This window comes from Solanum stenotomum, chromosome 11, assembly GCF_019186545.1.
Source record: "Solanum stenotomum isolate F172 chromosome 11, ASM1918654v1, whole genome shotgun sequence".
Taxonomy (NCBI): Eukaryota; Viridiplantae; Streptophyta; class Magnoliopsida; order Solanales; family Solanaceae; genus Solanum; species Solanum stenotomum.
In genome coordinates this window covers 42,121,863-42,144,865 of record NC_064292.1, presented here as the reverse complement: position 1 = coordinate 42,144,865, position 23,003 = coordinate 42,121,863, and the positions used below count along the sequence as shown (strand labels likewise).

The window sequence follows — 23,003 nt, the reverse complement described above, 5'->3', positions numbered from 1 at the left end:
AAAAAATAATCGATCAAACCATTCCATTGACACCCCTATGTTAAACTACCCTGAATCCCCACTTCTCATTCTTCCCCACCTTAACAATATTATACTAGATGATACGTAAATACTCTTAAAATAATATTTTCTTACTTATTTATCAAATAACAAAATATTACTAGTAAAAAACATAAAAAAATCATTTTCCGTGGAAAACATATTTTTGTACCAAACACGAGACTATACTAAGGAGGGAAACGCTCCCAAAAAGGGAAGAAAAAGGGGGGAAAAGAGAGAGTTGTGAGGTTTTTGATAAGCCCTAAGCACTCCTTAAGTTAACTGTAACCTTCGAGACTTCGAGTGTGTGTATCTTTTGAGCGTGTCAGTGCCAAAGGAAAAGGGCGAGTTGGTGTTTGGAGGCAATAGGGTTAGTAAGAAGATGGCGAAGGAGGTGAACGAAGAGAAGCAAGGGATAGAAGTCAAGATTGAGGAAGCTTTGCGCTCTCGTATTCAACATTTCAAAGAAAATGCAGAGTATGCTCCTGATTTTTTCTGCTACTTTTCTAGTTTCCATAGAGTTAATGTGCGATACTACTTTGATTTACCTATTTACAGTTATTTTGATTGATTGAAGTGGTTGTTTTGGAGATATGGGTGAGGGTAAGGGGATAGGAGCTGAGAAAACATCATGGGTCAATTGGGAATTTTGTTGTTGGGTCAATTGGGAATTTTCTGTTTAGTGATTATCGTGGAGCGGTGCCAGGACCATAGGATTTTCAGGTCTGGAGCCGTATCCAGATCAAGTGTTGGTATTTTCTCTGCTAGTTGTGCCAAAGGTTGCCCATTTTTGTCAGTTGAGTGAAAATTGGAGAATCTTCTTATTGGCCAAACAAAAAAAAAAAGGGAAAAGAAGTTTTCTGAGTGTTACAATAGGGAACACGTGTTTCCACTGAAGCCAGGAGAGGGGGAGGAGAGTTAATCTCAAGTTATTTTGGACTGCGTTTGTTGTATGTTAGTATTGGCACACCCTCCATGTTTTCCCATATATGATATTATATATATGCATCTTTTTAGTATAAGTATATTCTATACATCTTTTTAGTATAAGTATATTTATTGTTAAGTAGGTCTTGCATTATTATACAATCTTTTCTGTGTAGAGAAGGGTCAAATTTGCCTTAGTACTATTCGATATTGAACAACATTGTGTTATGTTAAATGTTTGTTTCAATATTACCCCTAATGCTCTTGCTCTTGTTTTTGCCCTTGAACCCTGACGAAGCTCCAACGGAGGTTAATGTTAACTCATAGTTAAAAGTTGAGGGGTAAATTTGGTCCTTTTTTTCAAGGCAAGGGCAAATATGAGATGATTTGCTAACGACAAGGATAAGAATGGACCAAAAGTGTAACCGATGGCAAATTTGATATTTTTGAAACAAATTTAAAACAACAATTTTGAGATGCAAGAGAAATATTGAATCTTTTTTATAACTATGATATTCGGAATCTTATGCGAACCTCTACTAATTACACTAAGTGCCTCTACCTCCCACCAACACAGGTATTGGTATTGTTGTCCACCAATGCTTGGATAGATGAGAAGAAATCACCTAGTGTTTTTGCCTAAACTGGGATTTGCACCCAAGACCTCATGGTTCTAACCCACTCCATTAACCAGGAGACCACACTTAGGTGCTGCAGGAGATATACTGAATTAACAACAATGTTTTCATATAATTGGTCTCTGGTGTCAAACTGAAATAGATGAGCAATCTGATCAATACTTGGGAAATAAATTCAATAATATCTTTATGACCAAGAGCTACTTGTGGAAATGAGAGAGTAGACAGTTTTACTCCTTGAGCAGCTGAAGTGTGATCTTGTAACCTAACCCATTTATCTAAAATTGGGGTGGGTGGCTGTAAAACTGATTATGTTAGGATAATTTAGGGTTAATAGCAACGGATGTTGTTCATGCATGATCTTCTACTCAAAGGGCTCTTTCTTTCTTCATATGGGGCACAAACAGCCTTAAAGTATTGTTCCATGTTCAAGAGGTCTTCAAGTCTCGACATTTCAAGTCACGTTGAATGTTACAAATACAATGGAAGTGTGTTGAACCAAGAACATACAATAAATGCTTTTATTATGGACACTTTATTATATCAAACTTTTATTATGGACACTTAATTATATAAAAAATTTATTGATCTAATGTTTGTTGGGTGTCTTCGAATTCATGGTGCAGCTCCTTCACTTTGGAGAGGGTGCGTAGACTGATAGAGGAAGACTTGGAGCTTGAAAAGTATGCTCTTGATGTGCATAAACGATCCATTAAGCAGATCTTGGAGAAGGTAATCTTATTGTTTCTTAGTTTATAAATGGTACATTTTGTGTATTCTGTTTCCGCATCATCTTGCTATTTTCATAATGTATGAAATGATTATTGGATTTTCACATTTTATGTACTCGTAAGTTGTCTAATGTTCACATTTTGTTTATTATGTTTCTGCATTGTCTTTCTATTCTTTGTATTTCATAATGTATGAGGTATATAATCATGTCATTTAAGTTAAGAGTCCTTTAAATTTTGCAATGGAACTAACAGTCTCGTTTGTATCTACTGCATCTTCTTGATGCCTTCAATGAAACTATAAAAATTAAAAAGTCATTTAAAACTTCTAAATTGGTTGTAAAATATTCAGTGAATATTGACTAGCTTTTAATACGAAATCTCAAATTTCCTATGCCTAATCATTAAATATTCACTCATAGTTTTCTTTTAACATTAACATACAATTTGTCAACTATATTTATTGTTTAGGGCCACCTTTTCAAGATAGAGCCCATGTGGGCCCATTGCCTTGACACCTGGGTGTGTACCCAGTTTTGGGGCTTAAGAGAGCCTCAACCAAGCCTTAAAATGACACCCTCTTTATGAGAAAATTATTCTTATGGTTATTTTTACTTAGACTTCTAGGTAATTGTTTAGTCAGTTCAGAGTGACATTCTCCATCTGTGATTAATTTAATGAGAGTTATGCTTCAAACTGTAATGCTTTCAGTAGCTATTTTCTGCAAGCTCTTCTTCATTTTGTCATTTTTGCACTTTTGGCATGTTACATTATATGCCCTCGCATGAGAAGTAAAGGCCTTTTACAGTTTCTAATTGTTTTTTGTTTGACATGCTAGCTAATGGAGAATGCTGCTGATGATGGTGACACTAAGGATTCTCAGGAAAATTTGGAAAAAGACTCTTCTTTGACTAAACAAGAAAAAGAAGTGCTCGAGTCCCCCAAAAAGCAAGTGATAAAGAAAGATATCAAAGAGCCAGCACTTGATGAAGCAGAAATGGATGATTCTCCAATAATGGGCGTTATGAGCTCGAAATCTGAGTCAGTGGATGCTCAAAGTGTAAAGGCAAGTGAGAGCTCAATAAAGAAGGCCATCTGGGAGAGAGCTGCTCACTTCAGAGATAATTCCGAGTACGTATCTTTCATTGCTAGCTGGTCACCATTCTATCTTTTACAGCTATGACTCTGTACCTGCCGGTTCTCTTGACAACTTCTTGGGATCACTTTAGTATGCTTGTTCATAGCTTTAGGTCCTCTTTGCATTCCAAGTTGTTTACATCTGTTCCCCGGAATGACTTGCCATGACTTTGGCCTTGACCAGTAGTAGATTCTTCCAGATCATGTTGCTTCAAATTCGCTGAGGCAGTTATGTGGGACATAACCCCTGCTGCTTAAAAGTTGTTGGGAGAAAAGGAATGAGATAAACATGTTAGTGAAATTGTCTACTGTTGCCTTTCATCCTATGGTGCCACCTGACCCCTTTTGAACTATTACTTGAATGACAAGAATTCTAGAGCATCACTTTTCTTCCCCCTTTTATCTCACCTGTATATCCTAAATAAGGACATCCGTAGTAGCTCCTTGCCATTATACACGATAATGGAAATATAAATCTAAAGCTCAATCCTGAATCTCTTATATAAAAATAATAATAATAATAATAATAATAATAACAACAACTATGAGTCCCAAACAAGTTGGGGTTACTATATGAATCCTCACTATAAGCAAAGGTTCTTGTTCTCTCTCTTTTTTTCCTTCCGCTTCTCTTTTTCTTTACTTTCTTTGGGCCCTCTATTGTTGTTGAAATCCATAAGAATCTTCACAAGTAGTACCTAAGGGGATGGCTGAGTAGTTGAAGCTTAGGAGCAACAATATGAAGAATCCAAGTTTGAATTTGACCTGCAACACTCAGTGTGAGCCCGTCTAGTCTAACCTTTATGAGCAGGTTTACCCGGCACCTCCACTTGTGGACTGTAGCAAGTTACTTGGTGTTTTAGTTGAGTCGCATAAGGTGGCTCCTACACAAGCCTTGATAGTGAAATAATTAGAAAAAATCAAGTCTTCATGAGTAATTGTGTTGTTATATACTTGATAATGTGGCAAAATGAGTTATCACTGACGACTTTCTGCATTCAACCTAATGGGTTATATATGGGATGGCAGTAAATGGATGATAATTCATAATAGCTTTAGGTTATCCAAATTTTACAAGTCCTTTTTAATATCATATGCTCTTCAATACCTTGTTATCACCAATCTCTTATCAAACAAAAACCTAGTTGTAGTGAAACCATTATATCACCCATTGGGTATTTCTTCTATCCATTTTTTTTTTTTGAGAAAGGTAACATTTCTTCTATCCATTTTACCACGTGTAATATCTATAGAACTTCATTCATGGCATTCAAAGTCCTTTTTATGATAATTAAATGGCAGTAAAGATATAAATTGGTTGATGACTTATGTACAGAAAGGTTAGGGGTCCATTTTTATCGACCTTATTTTTGTTGTTTCTTATTTCTTGTTATGACAATGTTGGATTTTTAAGCTAATAAATTTTGTTGAGATGGGAAAACATTTCTGTTATGTTCTCCAAAAAATTCACACAAAACAAAGAGTTCAGTAGCTTGCTTTTGTTACAAACTGAGATCTCGGAAGCTTATTCACTTTAATCAGGTCAGTGATTTAATCTGAGTGAATTGCTGAAATATGGTTTGAGGGTTCACTTTTGTCATACCCTTAATAATCAACTGACTGATGCCTTTGGAAACTGATATGGAATAGTAGAAGTCCATGAAGTTCTTCATTGGTTAGGAAAATTCCCCTTACATAATACAAATGATACCCACATGCATGTTTTGGTGCATTCGAATGGAAGAAATAGAAGGGCATCTCAAGGAGAAGAGTTGTCCTTCAATGGGTTTATCATTTGTCGATTTCTTAGCTCTTTCTTCATTGTTATTTTTGCTGCAAAGAAACTTATGCTTCATAAAATGAGATCATAAGCTTTTTGGTAGAACTAAATATTTGTAGCTGACTGACTGAGTTGACTTATTTGTGATTTTTGAAGAAACTGGTGCATCTCTTCCTGCAAGGAGTGTAACTATATTCTGGTTGCTTTTTGCACACGCTCAATGCCCTGCTAATGAGAATTCTTTACTGTTACTTTTCAAATGAAATAACGAGTAAATTACTCAAGAAAGAAACTAGACAGAAGAAATAGAATGCACTTTGTGCTTCATTTCTTCTAAGATTAGACAATGTTTAGGCCTGTTTATGTACTAATTATTGGTTTCAGGAGTCCTCAATTGGTGTAATTTGTTGAAATTGTTTTTGGATGTGCTTTGGGGACAGCTTTATTTCTGAATTGGAGTATGTGATAAGTGTTTTGGGAATATAATGACATACCCAGTGTATAGTGGGGTCTAGGGAGGGTAGGATGTATGCAAACCCGGTGTTTTGGGAATATTTGGCATAATAGTTCAATATAATGGCAGCTTCAAAATAGTGAGAATGTAGAGTTGGGTTGAACCAAATTCTTCTTAATGGTATGATGTTGCACGAGGATTTGCCTAGATGGAAAAGAGATGAAAAGCTGATAAACAGCAGTGAAGGAAATAGCTGTTAGCGAAGATATCAAACAAAATGTTCTTTTTCTTTTAAAAGAAAGAAGACAGATATTGGTTTTCAATCACGAGACATTGAGCTAGTCACTAGTCAAATAAGCCCTTGATTGTCAGGGGAGTACTGTTAGTTGATTCTTTCCACTTTCTCTAACATTTTACTTTTAAAAGAAGATGAGCCTTTTTAGCAGGTTTTATGTATTACTGGTGAATACACCTGAACACTTCTTTAAGAGTTTGATCTATTTCAACAGCATCTCTTCTCTCAAAGGTTTTATTTACTTATTATTTATGCTATGTTGGCCTTTTATTATCTTGTTCTTGTCCTTTTCTGTGTTTTAACTGTTTCAAGTGAATGTTTTATCTCAGGTCAATAACTCTGGCTGGTGTTCGTAGACTTCTGGAAGAAGATCTTAGTCTTGAGAAAAATACTCTTGATGCCTTTAAGAAGTTTATTCAGATTCAAATAGATGAGGTGGTATTTTGTTTCAAAAAACCTCTTTACTTCCAAAAGGAGTATGTTTGTTAATCATCACAATTTTTTTTAACAGGTGTTAACACCTTCTGAAGCTCCTAAATCTAGCAGTGTTAAGAAAAGCCCTGAAAAAAAAAGTAAAACAGCAAAGAGGAGTGGTGAAAACTCTAATTCATTTAGCAGCCAACGTAAACATATAGCAGAGAAAGTAAAATCAAGAAAGAGTTCTGCTGCAAAAGAAACAGTTGAGAAATCTGAAGGACTGAAGAAACGGAAAAAACCTAATTCAGAAGATAATGTCCCTGCAAAAAAGCAGAAAGAAGTTTCTAAGAATCTGTCGGATGAAAATAGTGATGGAGACACTGATAAGAGTGATTCTGAAGATGGTCAATCTGGATCGTCAGCTGAAATAATATCTGCCAAGGTGAGTTATAATAATTTCCAGATAATATTATGTTAGAAACCCTCCCCATGCTCGTATATGGTTCTTATTCATTAAACTAAACTGCAGAAGAAAGTTGTAAAGGTAGCAACAGCTAATACTGGATACGGAAAACGTGTGGAACATCTGAAATCAATCTTCAAAGCTTGTGGGATGAGGTTTGTCTTTTTGTTAGATTTCTAATTACCTGTAACTGATGCTCGGATCACATTCTAATTGAAACGTTCTACCTTCCCACCAGTGTTGCTCCTTCTATTTATAAGAGAGCCAAGCAGGTATCTGACGACAAACGTGAAGGCTTCCTGATAAAGGAGTTAGAAAAGATACTTTCTGCAGAAGGGCTATCAACGAACCCCACCGAAAAAGGTACTTTATGACTATAAAAGTGTCTAATGGAGTAGGAAGATGTTGTGACTGTGTAGCCTATAACAAATTTTCAGTTGAAATGGTATATAGCTTCTTCACTTCTGTTTCACTTCTCTGCTACTTTAAGTTGCTTGCTTCTTTTACCTGCTCCATCTGAGCACACGACAAAGTTCCTAGGGAGGTTCTATGGAGATGTCTGGGTCTAGACGTGTACAATGACTTATATTAGGACAATTAAGGGCATGTATGATGGCGCCAAGACCCGAGTAAGAGCAGTAGGAAACATGGAAATTTCTCGGTCATGATGGGGTTGTATCAGGGCTCAGCCCTTAGCCCGTTTTTGTTTGTCTTAGTGATGAATCAATTAACGCGATATATCCAGGGGATGTGCTGTGGTGTATGTTCTTCGCAGTGACATAGTATTGATTGACGAGACGTGCAAGGGAGTTAACAAGCAACTGGAAGCTTGGAGACATGCTTTAGAGTCTAAATGTTTTAGGTTAAGTAGGAGTAAGACAAAGTACCTAGTGTGCAAGTTTAGTGACATAGCACGTGAGGCAGAAGGTAGAAGTGAAGATTGATACACAGCTGTACCCAGGAGAAGCAGTTTCAAGTATCTTGGTCTGTAGTATACAAGGTAACAAACTTTTTTTTGATAAAGTAAAGTTGTATTCCTCAGCAATGAGGGTATGCTGGCAACCATCAAAAAGATTTACATCAGTGACCCAAAAAAGACCAACTCAAGAAGATGCTACTAAACTTATAAAGAAGAAAAAATTTTAAAATTTGTCCAGCATCCTCTATACCCTCCTCATTACACCAAAAACAGAAGGTCTTCATACAACGCCATTTGATCTTTTGTACTGATTCTGCAGTATTTTCCATACACCTCTTGTTTCTTTCTCTCCAAATAGTCCACCATATACACCCTTCGGGGTGGCCCAGTGGTTTGGGCTTGGGACTTCAATATTGGAGGTCTCAAGTTCGAAACCCCTTGCCAGCGAAAGCAAGGGGTTCGCCTTCTGGGTCGAGCTCGTCGCACCGGGCTTGCCTAGTGCGGGTTACCTCTCCTATTGCATAGGAGCGGGGGTTTTACCTTGTGCACACCCAAAGGGTAGCGGCTGTGGGTTTCCCTTGTCATCAAAAAAAAAAAATAGTCCACCATATACAAGAGGGTATCATGTTCCACCATTTCTTCTGGCTCTTACTCCCCCCTCTTCTCACCCAGCAACTAAGAAGGTTTGCAGTGTGTTCTGCTTAGAAAAATGGTCCATAATTGAGCAGTGACTTTGCAATGGAGGAACAGATGGCTATTAGTCTCATTACACAGTGAACACCAGGAAGCTATTTCAAAGCCTCTTCTTTGCAGCTTCTCATGAGGTAGGCATGCTCTTCTAGCCACTAGCCATGAGAAACACCTCACTTTAGTTGGCACTTTATTTTTCCATACCTTACTCCATGGTCCAGAGATTTCCCCTGGAAGTTCCTTCACTTTCCTATTGTACAATCTGCTGATTGACAACATACCATCATGATTGTGTTTCCAAATCATTACATCAACTTCCAGATTTGTGCCCTTGAAATCATCTAGTGTTTGTAGCATCTCGGCTACTCTCCCCATCTCCCAGTCATTTAGTAACCTTCTGAAGCTGAAATTCCACCCTTGTTCAGACCATACCTCATTTACCATTGCATCTTGAGACGAGCTGAGGATATATATATCCGGATAGGAAGACATCAAGGAGTCCTGACCAATCCAGCGATCTTTCCATAAAAGAACCCTGGTCCCATTCCCAACTTTGTATCTAATATTGTGTTGTAGTTGACCCCATAAATTTCTGATAGTTCTCCACACCGAGACACCATACGGGATATTCACCATATCGGAAACCCATGGGCTATTCTGGCCGTACTTGTTACTGATAACTTCCTTCCAAAGTGCTTGATCCTTTCTTCCGAACCTCCACAACCATTTTGCCAACAAGCACTTGTTTTGTAGCCCCAAGTTTCTGATCCCTAACCCCCCTGAGCTTCTACTCTGCAAAGCAGTTTGCCATTTGACAAGATGTATTCTTTTACCTTCCTTGATTCCCGACCAAAGAAAATCCCTCTTTAATTTATCAAGTCTTTCTTCCACTTTGGCCGGCATAGGGAATAGGGACATTACATAGGTAGGTAAAGAGTCTAGTATAGAGTTTATTAGAATGGTTCTCCCACCGAATGACAGATATTGAGATTTCCAATTTGCTAGCTTCTTCTTAGTTTTTTCAATTATACCATCCCATATCATGGCATACCTAGGTAAACAATTGGGAGTTTTTCAATTCTGCACCCCAAAATATTTGCTAAGGCCTGGATCTGTGTGACCTCTTTGATGGGACATATACAACTCTTCCTCCAATTGACTGCCAAGCCTGAGACCGCCTCAAAGGCTACCAATATCATTCTGACAATTCTAATTTGTTCCTCCTTAGCTTCACAAAATATGACAGTGTCGTCAGCATATAGCAAGTGACAAATCTGCATATCCACCCCTGAGAAACTGCCTACTTTTTTTTTTTGAGAATTGGTAAACATTGTATTCTTCAGCATTAAGGATATGCTGGGGACCTTTAAAAAATTCAGAAAAGAACAAAAAGCATAATACTTACAAGGATCCTAAGAGTTCTAAAAGTTGATCTGAATCCTCTAATCCTATCTCTTTACACCAAAAATATAGAGATACAATGCAATTCCATTTAACCTTGTGAATGGAATTGGATATATCTTCAAAATTCCTACTATTCCTCTCCTTCCACATTGTCCACCAAATGCAATGTGGAATCAAATTCCACCAGGTCTTCTGTCTCTTGCTACCTCCTCTCCTGATCCAACAACTAAGTAAATCAGCTGTATGTTCGGGCATAGTCCATTTCACTTCTAAATAGTTGAGAAACATGGACCATATTTCTGCTGTGAAAGTACAATGTAAGAATAGGTGACTGTTAGTTTCCCCCGTCTTTCCACATAAAGAGCACTATGGAAGTATGATCTTTCTTTTCTTCCTCAAGACTTCATGAGTCAAGCATGCCTTTCTAATGACCAGCCAAGTAAAGCATTTAACTTTTGTTAGTGCTGCAGTCCTCCAGATATTTTTCCATGAACTCTGGTATCTGCTACTTTGCGAGTTGCACTCCTTTTTATATGCCCTGCCAACTGTTGAATCCTTGCAACAATGAGTTTTGAGTAGCCACCCTCATCATACTATCGAATCCTTCCATGGCTATGATGAAAAGGAAAGGGGACAAAGGGTCTCCCTGTCTGAGACCTCTTTCTGAGGGAAAAAAACCAGTAGGTTCTCCATTTATCAGAATGGAGAACCTAACAGTTTTTATACAGACCTCAATCCATCTCAACCATCTCTCACCAAACCTTATTTGTTTTAACATATTGAGCAAAAACTCCCAGTTGACATGATCATATGCCTTCTCAATGTCTAGCTTGCACATAACTCCAGAGTCATCCCCTCTGAGTCTAGTATCTACACATTCGCTAGCAATAAAGGCAGCATCCATGATCTGTCTGCCTTTTATGAATGCCATCTGATGTTTGTTTACCAGTTTGCTGATTACTTTCTTCAACCTCTCAACTAGCAGCTTAGCTATAATTTTGTATACCCCGCCTATCAAACTTATGGGTCTAAAGTCCCTAAGCTCAACTGCCTCTGTCTTCTTCGGGATAAGAGCCACAAAGGTGGCATTCAAGCTCTTCTCAAAGACCTGCTGATCATGAAATTGTCTGATGGTATTTATGATATCTACCTTGAGCATCTCCCAAAAGTTCTGATAAAAGCTCATAGGAAACCCGTCAGGGCCAGGAGCTTTGTCGCTTGCACACAATTTGATTCCTTCTGCCACTTCTTCTTCCTCGAACTGTCCTTGTAACCAATCCTTCTCCTCCAAACTGATGCTTTCAATGCCTTGTAAGTTTAGGCCAGGCCTCCAATTCTCAGTTTCTCTGTATAGTTTCTGATAGAAATTAGTAATCTCTGTTTTGATGATTGATAGAAATTAGTAATCTCTGTTTTGATCTCATCAGTATCAGTCAACTCTCTGCCATTTACTTCCAATTTTTTAATTGAGTTTATTCTTTTGTGTGATGTGGCCATCCTATGGAAGCCTATGGAAGTACTTGGTGTTCTCGTCTCCATGTTTGAGCCATTGAATTCTTGACCTTTGTCTCCAAGCTATCTCCTCATTCCTGGAAGCTTCATCAAACTCCCTAGATAGATGAACTTTTTGAAGGAGTTCATCATCAGTCAATATTCTCTGCTCTTGTATCTTTTCCAGACCAGCAATTTGATTGAGTATCTCTTCCTTATTTTGTTTCTAGTTGACTCTGTTCTCATAGCCCCATTGTTTCAACTTCCCTTTCAGTAACTTCAGTTTGGAAGTTAAGATAAAAGAGGGGGTCCCATTTACTGAGAAGGAGCACCACCAATCCTTTACCTTCTCCCTGAAACCTTCTACTTGCATCCACCATTGTTCAAACTTGAAATAAGATTTCTTCAAGTGTAGCTCCCCGCAAGTTAGCATCACTGGATTGTGATCAGACTCTAGTCTTGGTAGAAGACTTTGCCTAATTTGTGAGGAAGGGTCGTCCCAATGATGAGAGTAAAGAAATCTATCCAATCTAGAAGCAGTTGAATGGTTTTCACCCCTTCTCCAGGTGTACAATCCTCCAAATAAAGGAGGATCAATTAGCTCCATTTCATTTATCCAATCTGTGAAGTCAGACATAGCCCCTGTTAATCTCTGTCCAGTTGATCTTTCCATGGGATATATTGTCACATTGAATTCCCCACAAAACAACCAAGGACCTGTGCATGTGTTCTTTAGATTGATTAGATCCCTCCACAACTCCCTTCTGATGACTTCGTTACAATCAACATAAATTGAACTAAGGAAGCAAGTTAAGTTCGTATTAATGCCTTCAAATCTACATGTGATTACTTTCCCTGAAACCTCCACCAATTCACCTTTCCACATTCTCCTGTCCCATAACACTGCTATACCCCCACTTCTCCCCACAGCCTCTAAGTGTAGTTCTCCCAGGCATCGGTTGAACCACAATTGTTTGATCAATTGTGTATCTGCTCCTGTCAATTTTGTTTCCACTAGCACGTATATATCTGCACCCCACTGTTGAAGTAGACTCCGAATTAATCTTCTTTTATTCTCATTGTTTGCCCCCCTAACATTCCATGTTACAACTTTAAACATTGATCACTTGAAGTTGTTTTTGCCCCCCTACTTCTCGGTTCACCATCTTTAAAATTCACATTAAAAGCCAAATTCCTCACTTCCTTTGGGATGTTATTGGAGTTATTGCCATTTATGTTTTTCTCCGTATTTTGCTCGAGGAATTCCCTCTTTTGATCAATTTTCAGAAATAATTCAAAAGCAGTCTTATCGCATCCTTCGAAGGCAGCACCAAATAATCTGCTAAGTTTAAGGACATTCACTTGCACCCATAAAGAAGCTCTGTCATCAATGGCTTCCTCTGAGAGAGAGTCATCACTGGCAATAGGAAGAGGCCCGTCCAGAATTACCAATTGGTTCTTGGAGGGTTCTCCTATGTAAACTTCTTGATCATCCCCTATGTTCACCCTTTTCTCGCAAACTAAGGGAAGTATTGTCTCCTCCGCATACTCTGAAGGATCAATTGCACGCTGTATGTCAATGATTTCAATTGTGATGTTGTTCGATGGATTATGAGTTGCTTGCATGAGTTCTTCAAGCTCTATAGAAGATGTCACGAAATTCTCCGTATAGGTTCTGTTGTTGAAAATATCCTTGATAAAAGGTTCTGTAAAATAGGTCACTGTAGCTTTTGGGCCCAGCCCCACTACACTTTGAACAAGAAAAAAATCGACCCGGACTCTCTGCTTGAGCCTCCACATGCCTTTTTCCAGATGAATTTTCACAAGTCACATGCTCACATTTATCCAGCGGTACAAGACCCCCATCGTGATTGACTTCTGGACAAAAGCTCTCTTTGCCTTTCCTTAATCTCTCTTTCATCTCTGAGTCCTCCTCTGCAGGGAACTTTCCCCATATGTCAAACCTCTGACATATCGATCAGAGTGCTTCTCCCCCTTTTTTTTAAAATCTTGCCGGAGCTTCACACCATACTGGTATCAGAAAAATGCCATCTCCATCTTCAATCTCGATTTCCATCGGAATTTTCTCCCTAGGACCTTTAACCCTAATTCGAGCCCATCGGAGATGGTTTTTTAGGGTGGTTTCCTCCTCCGTCTCCAACCACCCCCCACATTGGTCACCAATTTGTTTCATCACCTTGTCTGTCCAGAGATGTAGAGGAAGACCTAGAATCCGAATCCAAAACCAATCAAACTTGAAGTCAGCTTGCATCGTTCCTGCTTTGGGAGACCACCATTCCATCTGTAAATGGTGATTCTTTCTTCTCCACTTCCCCATAACAATACGCTCTGCTTCCTTTCTTGACTGGAACTCGAAAAGAAACTGAATACCGTTCATGTCGTAAATGTTTACATTATGGATGCCTTTCCATGTTTGAATAGCCCACCTTTTGACTTCGTTCCGTGAGGGAATTTCGTCATCCTCTGGGAAGCTTCCCACCAGACATCTGCTAAGGACCCCTTCTTCTTCACAGAGTGTCTCCTTCTGATTTTCTGCTCTCCTATCNTCTCCCCCCTCCCCCCCCCCCCCCCCCCCCCCCCCCCCCCCAATTTGCTCTTTTGAATGACCTCCTTATAACTTTCCTCTCCCCTAAGCCTCATAAACGCAGAATTTCCCTGTTTCTCACTAACATGTCCTGCCTCCTTAATGATGAAGCTTTCAATTTTTTTTTGATAGGCCACCCCAGCCCTCATTAAAGATGTTTTCTGGCAGAATAATCACCGAACGTTCATGGCCATTAACCGCAATGATTGAGATGAACCTACCGTATTTATTGAACTTCAAAGAGCAATAAATGTAGGTAGAAAAGTCCTTGCATCTCCAAGTCTTAAAAGACTTGCCTTTAATGCCAGAAGCCTCCCCTAGCCTTTTGCATATCCATAATAAAGCATCCCTGCTCAGCTTCATTCTCCTCACGTGTAGTTTCGCACTCTCCACCCACTCAAACCAGTTTCCTTTCGTGTTTCTAGACACAGTAATATTGTATGATTTGACCCCAAGTCTGAAATATATTCTGTTATCCATGGGAAAGAAAGAATAAGGAAGAAGAAAATAAGGGATTGGGTTTTCCGGCAAAGGAAGTTCACCGGATTATGGCTTCCTAAGGACCAGAAGGGTCCCTAGGAGATTGTCTTGGGATAAGTGCCTGAGAGCACTTCTTGAGGAATTCCCTCTTTTGTTTTCTTTCAGGTAACAAACTTTGAGGAGGAGGTGCAGTTTTATAAAAATATGTGCCAGTGACGAGGCTTCCTGACTTGATGGATTCCCAATGAGCTTTTTCCAAACTTTTTGGTTAATGCTTAAAGCAGACATAATGGGGACTTTGCAGCATTCTCATCAGCATCAGATGTAAAAGAACCTGAATGCTACTTATGTGGCTCTTATTCCCAAGAAGAATGGTACAACTGAACTTGGAGATTTTAGGCCATTAAGTCTCATAAGTGGTGTTTATAAAATCATTGCCAAGCTGCTAGTAGAAAGGTTGAAAAAGGGTGGTGCACAAACTGGTCAACAAACATCAGATGACTTTCATTAAGGGAAGACAAATAATGGATGTTGCACTAATAGCTACTGGATGTATGGATTCTAGACTAATAAGTCATATGATCCAGGTATTATGTGCAAAGTTGACATTGAAAAAGGCATATGATCATGTGAACTGGGAATATCTTTTGAGTATTCTGAAGCAGATGGGGTTTGGTGTTAAGTGGCTGAAGTGGATGAGCTTTTGTATCAAAACCGTTAGGTTCTCTGTCCTTGTAAATGGAGAACCTGTGGGGTTTTTTACCTTTGAAAGAGGACTTAGACAAGGTGATCCTCTTTCACCTTTCCTCTTCATCATAGCCATTGAAGGACTCAATGGCATGGTAAGAACAACAATGCAAAAGAAATTACTCAACGGGTTCCAGTTAGGCAACATACAGGGAGTAAATGTGGAAATTTGTCATTTGCTTCATGCAGATGGCACAATTATCTTTTGTGATCCAGATGCAGGACAAGTCAGCTTTACAAAGTGGAAGTCGCAGTGCCTATTCCTGGGAGGTAGATTGATTCTGATTCATGCAGTACTAGATTCTCTACTTACTGATGTGATGTCTATGTTTTCAATTCCAGCTGGGGGTGGTGGATAAATTTGACAAGTTTAGAAGGTATTTTCTATGGAATGGAGTCAAGGAGGATAAAGGCGTTCGTTTGGTGAGATGGGATGTTGTTCAACTTGAGAAGAAAGTAAGGGGTCTTGGTATCTGAAATTACACAATGGTTGACTTTTGATGAAGTGGTATGGGGATATGCTTTTTCTTTAATGACAAGGGAAACCCGTAGCCGCTACCCTTTGGGTGCACAGGGTAAAACCCCGCTCCTATTCAATAGCTCGCAAACCACATAGGAGAGGTAACCGCACCAGGCATGCCCGGTGCGACGAGCTCGACCCAAAAGGCAAACCCCTTGCCTTCGCTAGTAAGGGGTTCCGAACTTGAGACCTCTAACATGCGGATATGCTAATGAAGACCGAGCACTATGGAAGGAGGTGATCATGGAAAATATGGACAGTCAAGTCAATAGTGCACTGGTGAAGTGGTCAGCACTTATAGTGTATCAGTTTGGAGGACTATCAGAAACTTATGGGCTAACTTTAATGAGTATGTTGTCCACAATGTGGGTGATGAATTAAAGACATTGTTTTGGAAGGAATCATGGAATGGGAAAGAACCTCTCTCTGACTTATTCTCAATATGCAGCAACCTTGAAGCCAGTGTGGCAGATCCTTGGACTCCTCAAGGGTGGAATATCTGTTTTAGAAGGAACTTGGATGACTGGGAGATTGATAGGGCGGTTGGCCTTATGAAGGAAGTTGATAAATTCAAAGGCACTTCTACAGTCACATATGCTATCAGCTGTAAACAAGCAGTGATGGAAGGTTCCTTGTCAGTAGAGTGTATAAATTGGAGGCCTTGGGGGCAACCAGGTGCCAAAGCAAGTCCATGGTCAAAGGTGTGGGAATGTTTGGTCCCTTTCAAAATTAGATGGTTTACTTGGTTAGTGGCTAGAAGAGCATGCCTCAGTCATGAAGTCCTACAAAAGAGGGGAATTGAATTAGTATCCTGATGCTTTCTTTGTAATGAGACTGCATTGATAAACAATCATTTGTTCCTGCACTCTTAACTGATAACCCAATTGTGGTCATTCTTTTTAGCCTCACAAGTAACAACTGACTATACTAGAACACGCAACCGACCTTCTAAGCTGGTGGATCAAGAAAGGGGGCAAATTTAACACTTTGCAGAAGATCGAGTATTTGGTGGACAATATGGAAGGGAAGAAATGGGCGGTGTTTTGAGGATAGATTCAACACTTTACAGAAGATTAAGTGGAATTTCATTTTAAATTTTCATTTTTGGTGTAAAATAGCAAAGGTAGAGGATGAAGTCCAATTAGTAGATTGTTTAGGCTCTTTGTAGTAAGCCCTTGGTCTATAGTTTCTTTGTGGAATCACTTTTTGGGGGTCTTCAACATATCCTTAATGTTGAGGAATACAAATTACTTGTTCTCAAAAAAAATACAACATAAAGGAGAGATTGCTGAGGATGTCGCGCAGTGGAGAGTGGGTGAAATGGAGGCTCGCTTCTGAGGTAATGTGTGATAAGAATGTGTCATCAAGGCTTAAAGGGTAAACTCTACAAAGCAATGGTCAGTTGGCCAGTCAAGAACACAGAGGTTCAGAAGATAAAGGTAGTAGAAATGAGGATGCTAAGATGAATATGTGGACATACTAGGAGAGATATGATTAGAGATGAAGCTATTCGGGACAAGGTGGGAGTGACCTTTGTGAAAGATAAGATGAGGGAAGCAAGACTGAGATTGTTGAGACATGTGAAGAGGCGTGGGAGGTTAACTATAGTGGATGTCAGGAGAGGTGGAGATAGGCCAAATAAGTACTCGAGGGAGGTGATTTGGCAGGACATGGCACACCTTCGGTTTACTAAGAACATGACTCTAGATAAGAAGGTTTGGAGGTTGAGGAGTAGGGTAGAAGGTTAGTTGGTAGCTGAGCGTTGTAGCACCTTTGTGTGGCAGAGACAGGGGGCTAGTTTTCTCTTTCCCTTTTCTCTTTGTTAGTAGTATTTATGTTTAGTACTTGCATAGTATCTTCTACTTTGTCCATTGTTACATGTTACTTTTTTTGGCTGTCCATCTTGACACTTCGTTGCTGTTATTTTTTCCCTTTCCAGCCTGTCTTGGTTTTGCATTGTAGTTGCTTTGTATCTTGCTTGTGTGTTGTCATACTTTTCATGTGAACATGCTTCATTTTCTTTTCTTTTGAACCGAGGGTCTATCAGAAACAATCTCACAAAGGTAGGGGTAAGGTCTACATACATCCTACCCTCCCCAGACACCACTTGTAAGATTATACTGGGTATGCTGTTGATTCTTGTCTAGTTGGGAATTGTTAAAAGTGTAGCTTTGTAGGTGCATATATGGGGAAGTTTTTCTGTGTAACTTTTTGCTGATGCCATATTTGATTTGCCAGAAATCAAAGAAGTCAAAAAGAGAAAGCAAACAGCAAAAGAATTGGAAGGCATTGACTTAAGCAACATTGTTTCAAATACACGAAGGAGATCAACGACCAGCTTTGTGGCTCCTCCAAGACCCAAGTCGCCTCCTAAAAATGATAAGAATGATGACAAGGATGGTGATAGCGATGCCGTTGATGCAAGTGATGATGACAAAGATGATGATGGCAATGAAGATGATGAGAGCAGTCAGAGTGATGAGGAGTTCAATGAAGGTATATTATATTTGTTACTCCCTCTGTCCCAGTTTATGACTTACTTCCCTTTTAAGTCAGTTCCATAAAAAATGACACATTTCTATATGAAGTAACAATTTAACCTTAAAATGTTCATTTTACTCTTAATGAAATGATTTATACAACCACACAAATATCTATCGATTATTTTAGACCACAAGTTTCAAAAACCTTCCTTTCTTTCTTAAAACTTCATGCAGTGTCAAAATAACTCATATAAAATGGGACTGAGGGAGTAGCATTTATATATTCTACAGTGGTGGTTTGCTGATTTGAGATACTTTAACCTTCTAGGCATTAACTTTCTTGTTCAGTTGGTTTTCAACTGCATTTTCCATTTTTCCTCACCATGGCTTTCTAACTGCTCTAGTGAGTGGCATGTTTTAATGATTTTCCTCTTTTCTTTGGTTGAAGTTCCATAAAAGCAATATTCCTCATTCTCCTTCAGCATATGTTGGCAGCATCCCTATTAAGTAGTACCACTGGCCTAAAGATATATCACTTTTTTTTTTTTGATAAGATAAGTGGTATTAATAACAGCATCAGGAAGATGCATAATTTACAAGATATGGCATTTGAGCTTACAAAAAATTCTCTAGCTAACTATACAAACTATCTAAGCCAGAGCAAATGAGTTAGTAAAATCCTGAAGTTGTTCTGCATTAACAGCAGGATACAAGTTGGTCCAACTAAACAAATTTTCAGTGCACCTAGTCTTCAAAATGCCTAAAGCAGTTGACTCTCCATCAAAACATCTCTTGTTCCTCTCTAACCAAATACACCAAAAAATACAAGCAGGTATCATAATCCAGATCTTCTTGATGGCTTTGTCAACTTTCCATAGACTCCCAACTCAAAGATATATCACTTGAAATTTGTGTGCAACTAGAATGATATAGTGGAAACACAAGTATTTTAGTGTACTAACTTTTGCCCCTGTTCTCCACCTGATTGTTGATCAATTGCGTAAATTCATCATACAAATGTTTCTCGTTTCTAAAACACCCTTTTCCGTGGCAGATGAGAATGAGGACAGTGAATGAAGCTCTCTGGTGACTGAAGATTATAATTTACAGATTGGGGATGGTCTTTCCAGTGTATCAATAGTTTCAGTTTCTCAACTTAGATTTGGGAGCTGAAGTTTAATGTATTTTAGAAGTATATTTACAAGAGATGTGATATTTAGCTTAGTTAAGAAGTATTAAATTTAGCAGTCATGGATATTAGATACCATATTTGTTAGTTATTGAGGGACGTTGTACATGGAACATATTTGCTTGTGCATTGTAGGAGGTGATAATCTTCATGTTTGTGCTGGTAGCAGTGCTTTAAAAGGCTTCTTGGCATGAGGCGAGTCTCAGTGGTAAACACTTGTCTCATGAGGCCTATGCTCAAATGTATGACTGTTCGCCCCAAAGTGCATTGGATGCCCAGCTCTCCATTTTATCTCGTCAGTTTTAATGGGAATTGTGTGCACAATTTCTTCAATAGTCTTATTGACCCTCTGAATTCTTTTCAACTAGCCTTTTACTTCTCGAAGTCGTCTTCATCTATTTCAACTATGAAGTTTGAGAAAATTTCAACCCTAAATTGACATGTTCTTTGATTGTGAAGTGAGTGAGGGAGGGATTCAACTTTAACCTAGCTTTTGGTAATTGTCAAACCTCATGTTTTCATTTGCTAATGGTTTCTAGATCTTAGTTGAGTATTTTGTGGTTCATTTTTTATTTTATTTTTCATTTGAAACAATATTGTCCTTTCTAAGTTCATTGGTGAAGAACCTGATTACTTTACTGTTAGTGGGTGTGGTCGCTCGCTAGTGTTATGCAAGTATTAATAATATAGGTATTAATTATTTATGTACTTTTTAGTTAGTTCTAAAAGAATTAACATATTTCTTAATTTGGCATGACACTCAAGGGTCCTTCCTACTTATGTGGTAAGAGTGCACAAAGGTGTACTTTTTTTTATTTAAAAATTTATTTATCTTGAAGAGTAGTTTTGAAACATTGAAGTCTTTTCATATCTCTAATATATTGGATTTTTTTTTTACCAAACTATGCCATTCTTTAAAGCAATTCACTACACAGTAACATTTTAGGGTGTATTTTATTTTAAAGAAATTTAGTTTAGTTGTGTGCTGACGGCGTTGAGTTGAGAAACGTTACTATGAGTAACATTTTAAGCTTATAATACATTACTTTGAGTCACGTTTTAGGAGGTGACATTTCTTAAGAATCCAATCACATGCCATTGGATCCTGCAAATTTAGGCCTAGATTTGATTGAGTAAACTTGGATAAGGTGAGTAAACTTGATTGAAGCAAGTGCCAAGGTAATAATACAAATTAGAAAATTACAGAATTGCAAATCTCCAGGAGATATTTGGAACAATCATCTCAAGGTGTTTTTGCATCAGACCAGAGTTTGTTGAATGGCTACAGGATTGAATTAATTGTTAAGACATTTGCCAATGATCAAGCTTGGAAATGTTGGTATCATTGAAAATGGAGTAGTTAGACTCTAATGCAAAGCTGTGAAATGAGAGTGTACACACTAGGCAAATCTTACACCTATCTTGGGAGTTAGAGAGTTGGTTGTTTCCAATAATAGACTCTCGACTAGAGTAAAAGCATATCAAAGCAGTTCGATCAAGAGAAAAAATTCCTTTCTATGATTAAGAGTGTAAAATACATAAGAAGCAACCAACTGATCAACACCCTCCAAACAACAAAAATAAAAAGGCAAAAAATATCAACGACCACTTTGTTGCTCTCAAACAAGTATGTATAACATGTGCTCGTATCCAAATAAAGTCGTGTTATCTTTTCGCGCTACCTTAATAGCTCGTTTTTGCATAAATTATAGAGAACTCTCGTCAAACAATACATATAAAAATATTAAGATAATGATATGAAAATGTTGGTTTCTAAGCCAACAGAACACAATGTTGATTTTTAACTTGGTCTAAATACATGCAGTACTAAATGGAAAATTCTAAAATTATTGCACATATATAACATGTGTTGTTTCTAAACAAAGTCAATTTCCACATCCACTAATTAAACACAAATGACGTGATTCATGGAATACTAATAACTATTAGAATTTTAATGCACTTTGAGCTAATGCAGGAAACATTTTTGGCATGTGTTCTAAGACCTTTTTTGGCATATGAACGACAGAATATATGCAACATATCTAGACTAGGTAGACTTCAATAGCAATGACTTATCAAAGAAAAAATGCACACAACAGCTCCAATCATTTGAAATTTATAGGTATATTATTAGATGTGTCCGCTCCAAACATGCAATCACATTTTTAATGTAAAACGTTACTCTCAATAACGTTCTATAACTATATTTGCAGGATTCAATTCTAAATTTGTAAGATTGAATTCTTAAGAAACATTACTGTGAGCAACGTTTTAGGAGTAACACGTGACTCAAAGTAACGTATTATAAAACATTACTCACAATAACATTTCTCAACTTACACCGTCAGCACACAACTGAATTTTAAAAAATAAAATACACCCTAAACATTACTGTGGAATAGGGCTGGCAGGGGGACCGGGTCGGCCCGACCCGGCCCGCGACCGGTTCGAGAACCGGCTCGCCGGACCTCGTCCCGTAACTTCTCGCGGGTTGGGAGGGATTCGGGATAGGGACGGTTAGGGGCCAGTTCACCCTTTGGTCTTGGTCGAACCGGCCCGGTTGATATACCGTGAGTTTACGGTATATCTAATACATTTCACTTACAAGTTGTATGTGTCTAGGGCCTTTTTATATGGGTTTTTAGGTGTTTTTATCATGTTTTGCAGGAAAGGTGTTCAGGCGCGGAAGTATAGAGACAGCTGAAAGATATGCAGAAACAGGGCATTCACGGAGGTGATCTACGGATCGTAGGTCCATTCACGGTCCGTAGGTGATGACCGTAGATCAGCAGGCATGGTATTGAGGACAAATCAGGGAAATCTGACTAAGTGTGGAACCACGACGTCCATTGATGGTCCGTAGATTGATCTACGGACCATACTGTTGATCCGTAGAGTGATACTGCGAGGGTTCCAGTACCTGATTTTTGAAGATTCTAAGTATGGAGCTACGGAGGGGATTGACGGACCGTAGGTCAATCTACGGTCCGTACTGCTGGTCCGTCGTTTGCTTCAGAGAAGCTGATTTTTGGAAGCTGAAATATTTTCTAAGTCTCGATTGACGAAAGAGACTTACGGACCGTAGATCCATCGACGGTCCGTAAGTCGGTCTCGTGGATTAAAGACGCGTACCTGAACAAAACTTTCCTTAATTTGTTTTCCTTTTTATTTAGAATTTGTTTTCTATAAATAGGGCATGTAAACCTCGTTTTTGGGGGTTAGACACTATTATTCTAGTTTTACTTTGTAACTTTGGAGATTAATTTGCAACTCTAGCAATTATTGATTTCCCAAGTTCGTTTTGAAGATTTTGGCTTTGCAATTCAAGTTAAATTTTTGGGTTTATTACTCTCTTTACGTAAGTTCATGATTTCTTCATCTACAATTATGAATTGTGTTCTTGCCAATATGAGTAACTAAATCCACAACTAGGGTTGTGGGAACCATGAGCAATTAACAAAGTATGAATAGTAAATAAGCAATTCTTGAATAGGGTGTTGCATGTATTGATAATTCTTTCGTTTAGAAGTCTTTTTAACGGTGGCCAACGTTAGAACTCGCCTTATTGCTACTTGCCGGACCAAGGAGGTA

The 23,003-nt window shown here is 38.5% G+C and overlaps 1 protein-coding gene across 1 annotated transcript; it reads left to right on the top strand.

Annotated features, from left to right (window-relative positions):
- The first annotated feature begins 227 nt into the window (after nt 1-227).
- LOC125843612 (uncharacterized) lies at nt 228-19,565 on the top strand. Its single transcript, XM_049522756.1, has 9 exons — nt 228-516; nt 2,231-2,336; nt 3,174-3,466; nt 6,331-6,436; nt 6,513-6,860; nt 6,948-7,036; nt 7,120-7,244; nt 17,976-18,233; nt 19,275-19,565. Exons 1-9 carry the CDS (start codon nt 422-424, stop codon nt 19,295-19,297), a joined length of 1,443 nt encoding a protein of 480 aa, XP_049378713.1. The 5' UTR covers nt 228-421; the 3' UTR covers nt 19,298-19,565.
- Nucleotides 19,566-23,003: the final 3,438 nt, after the last annotated feature.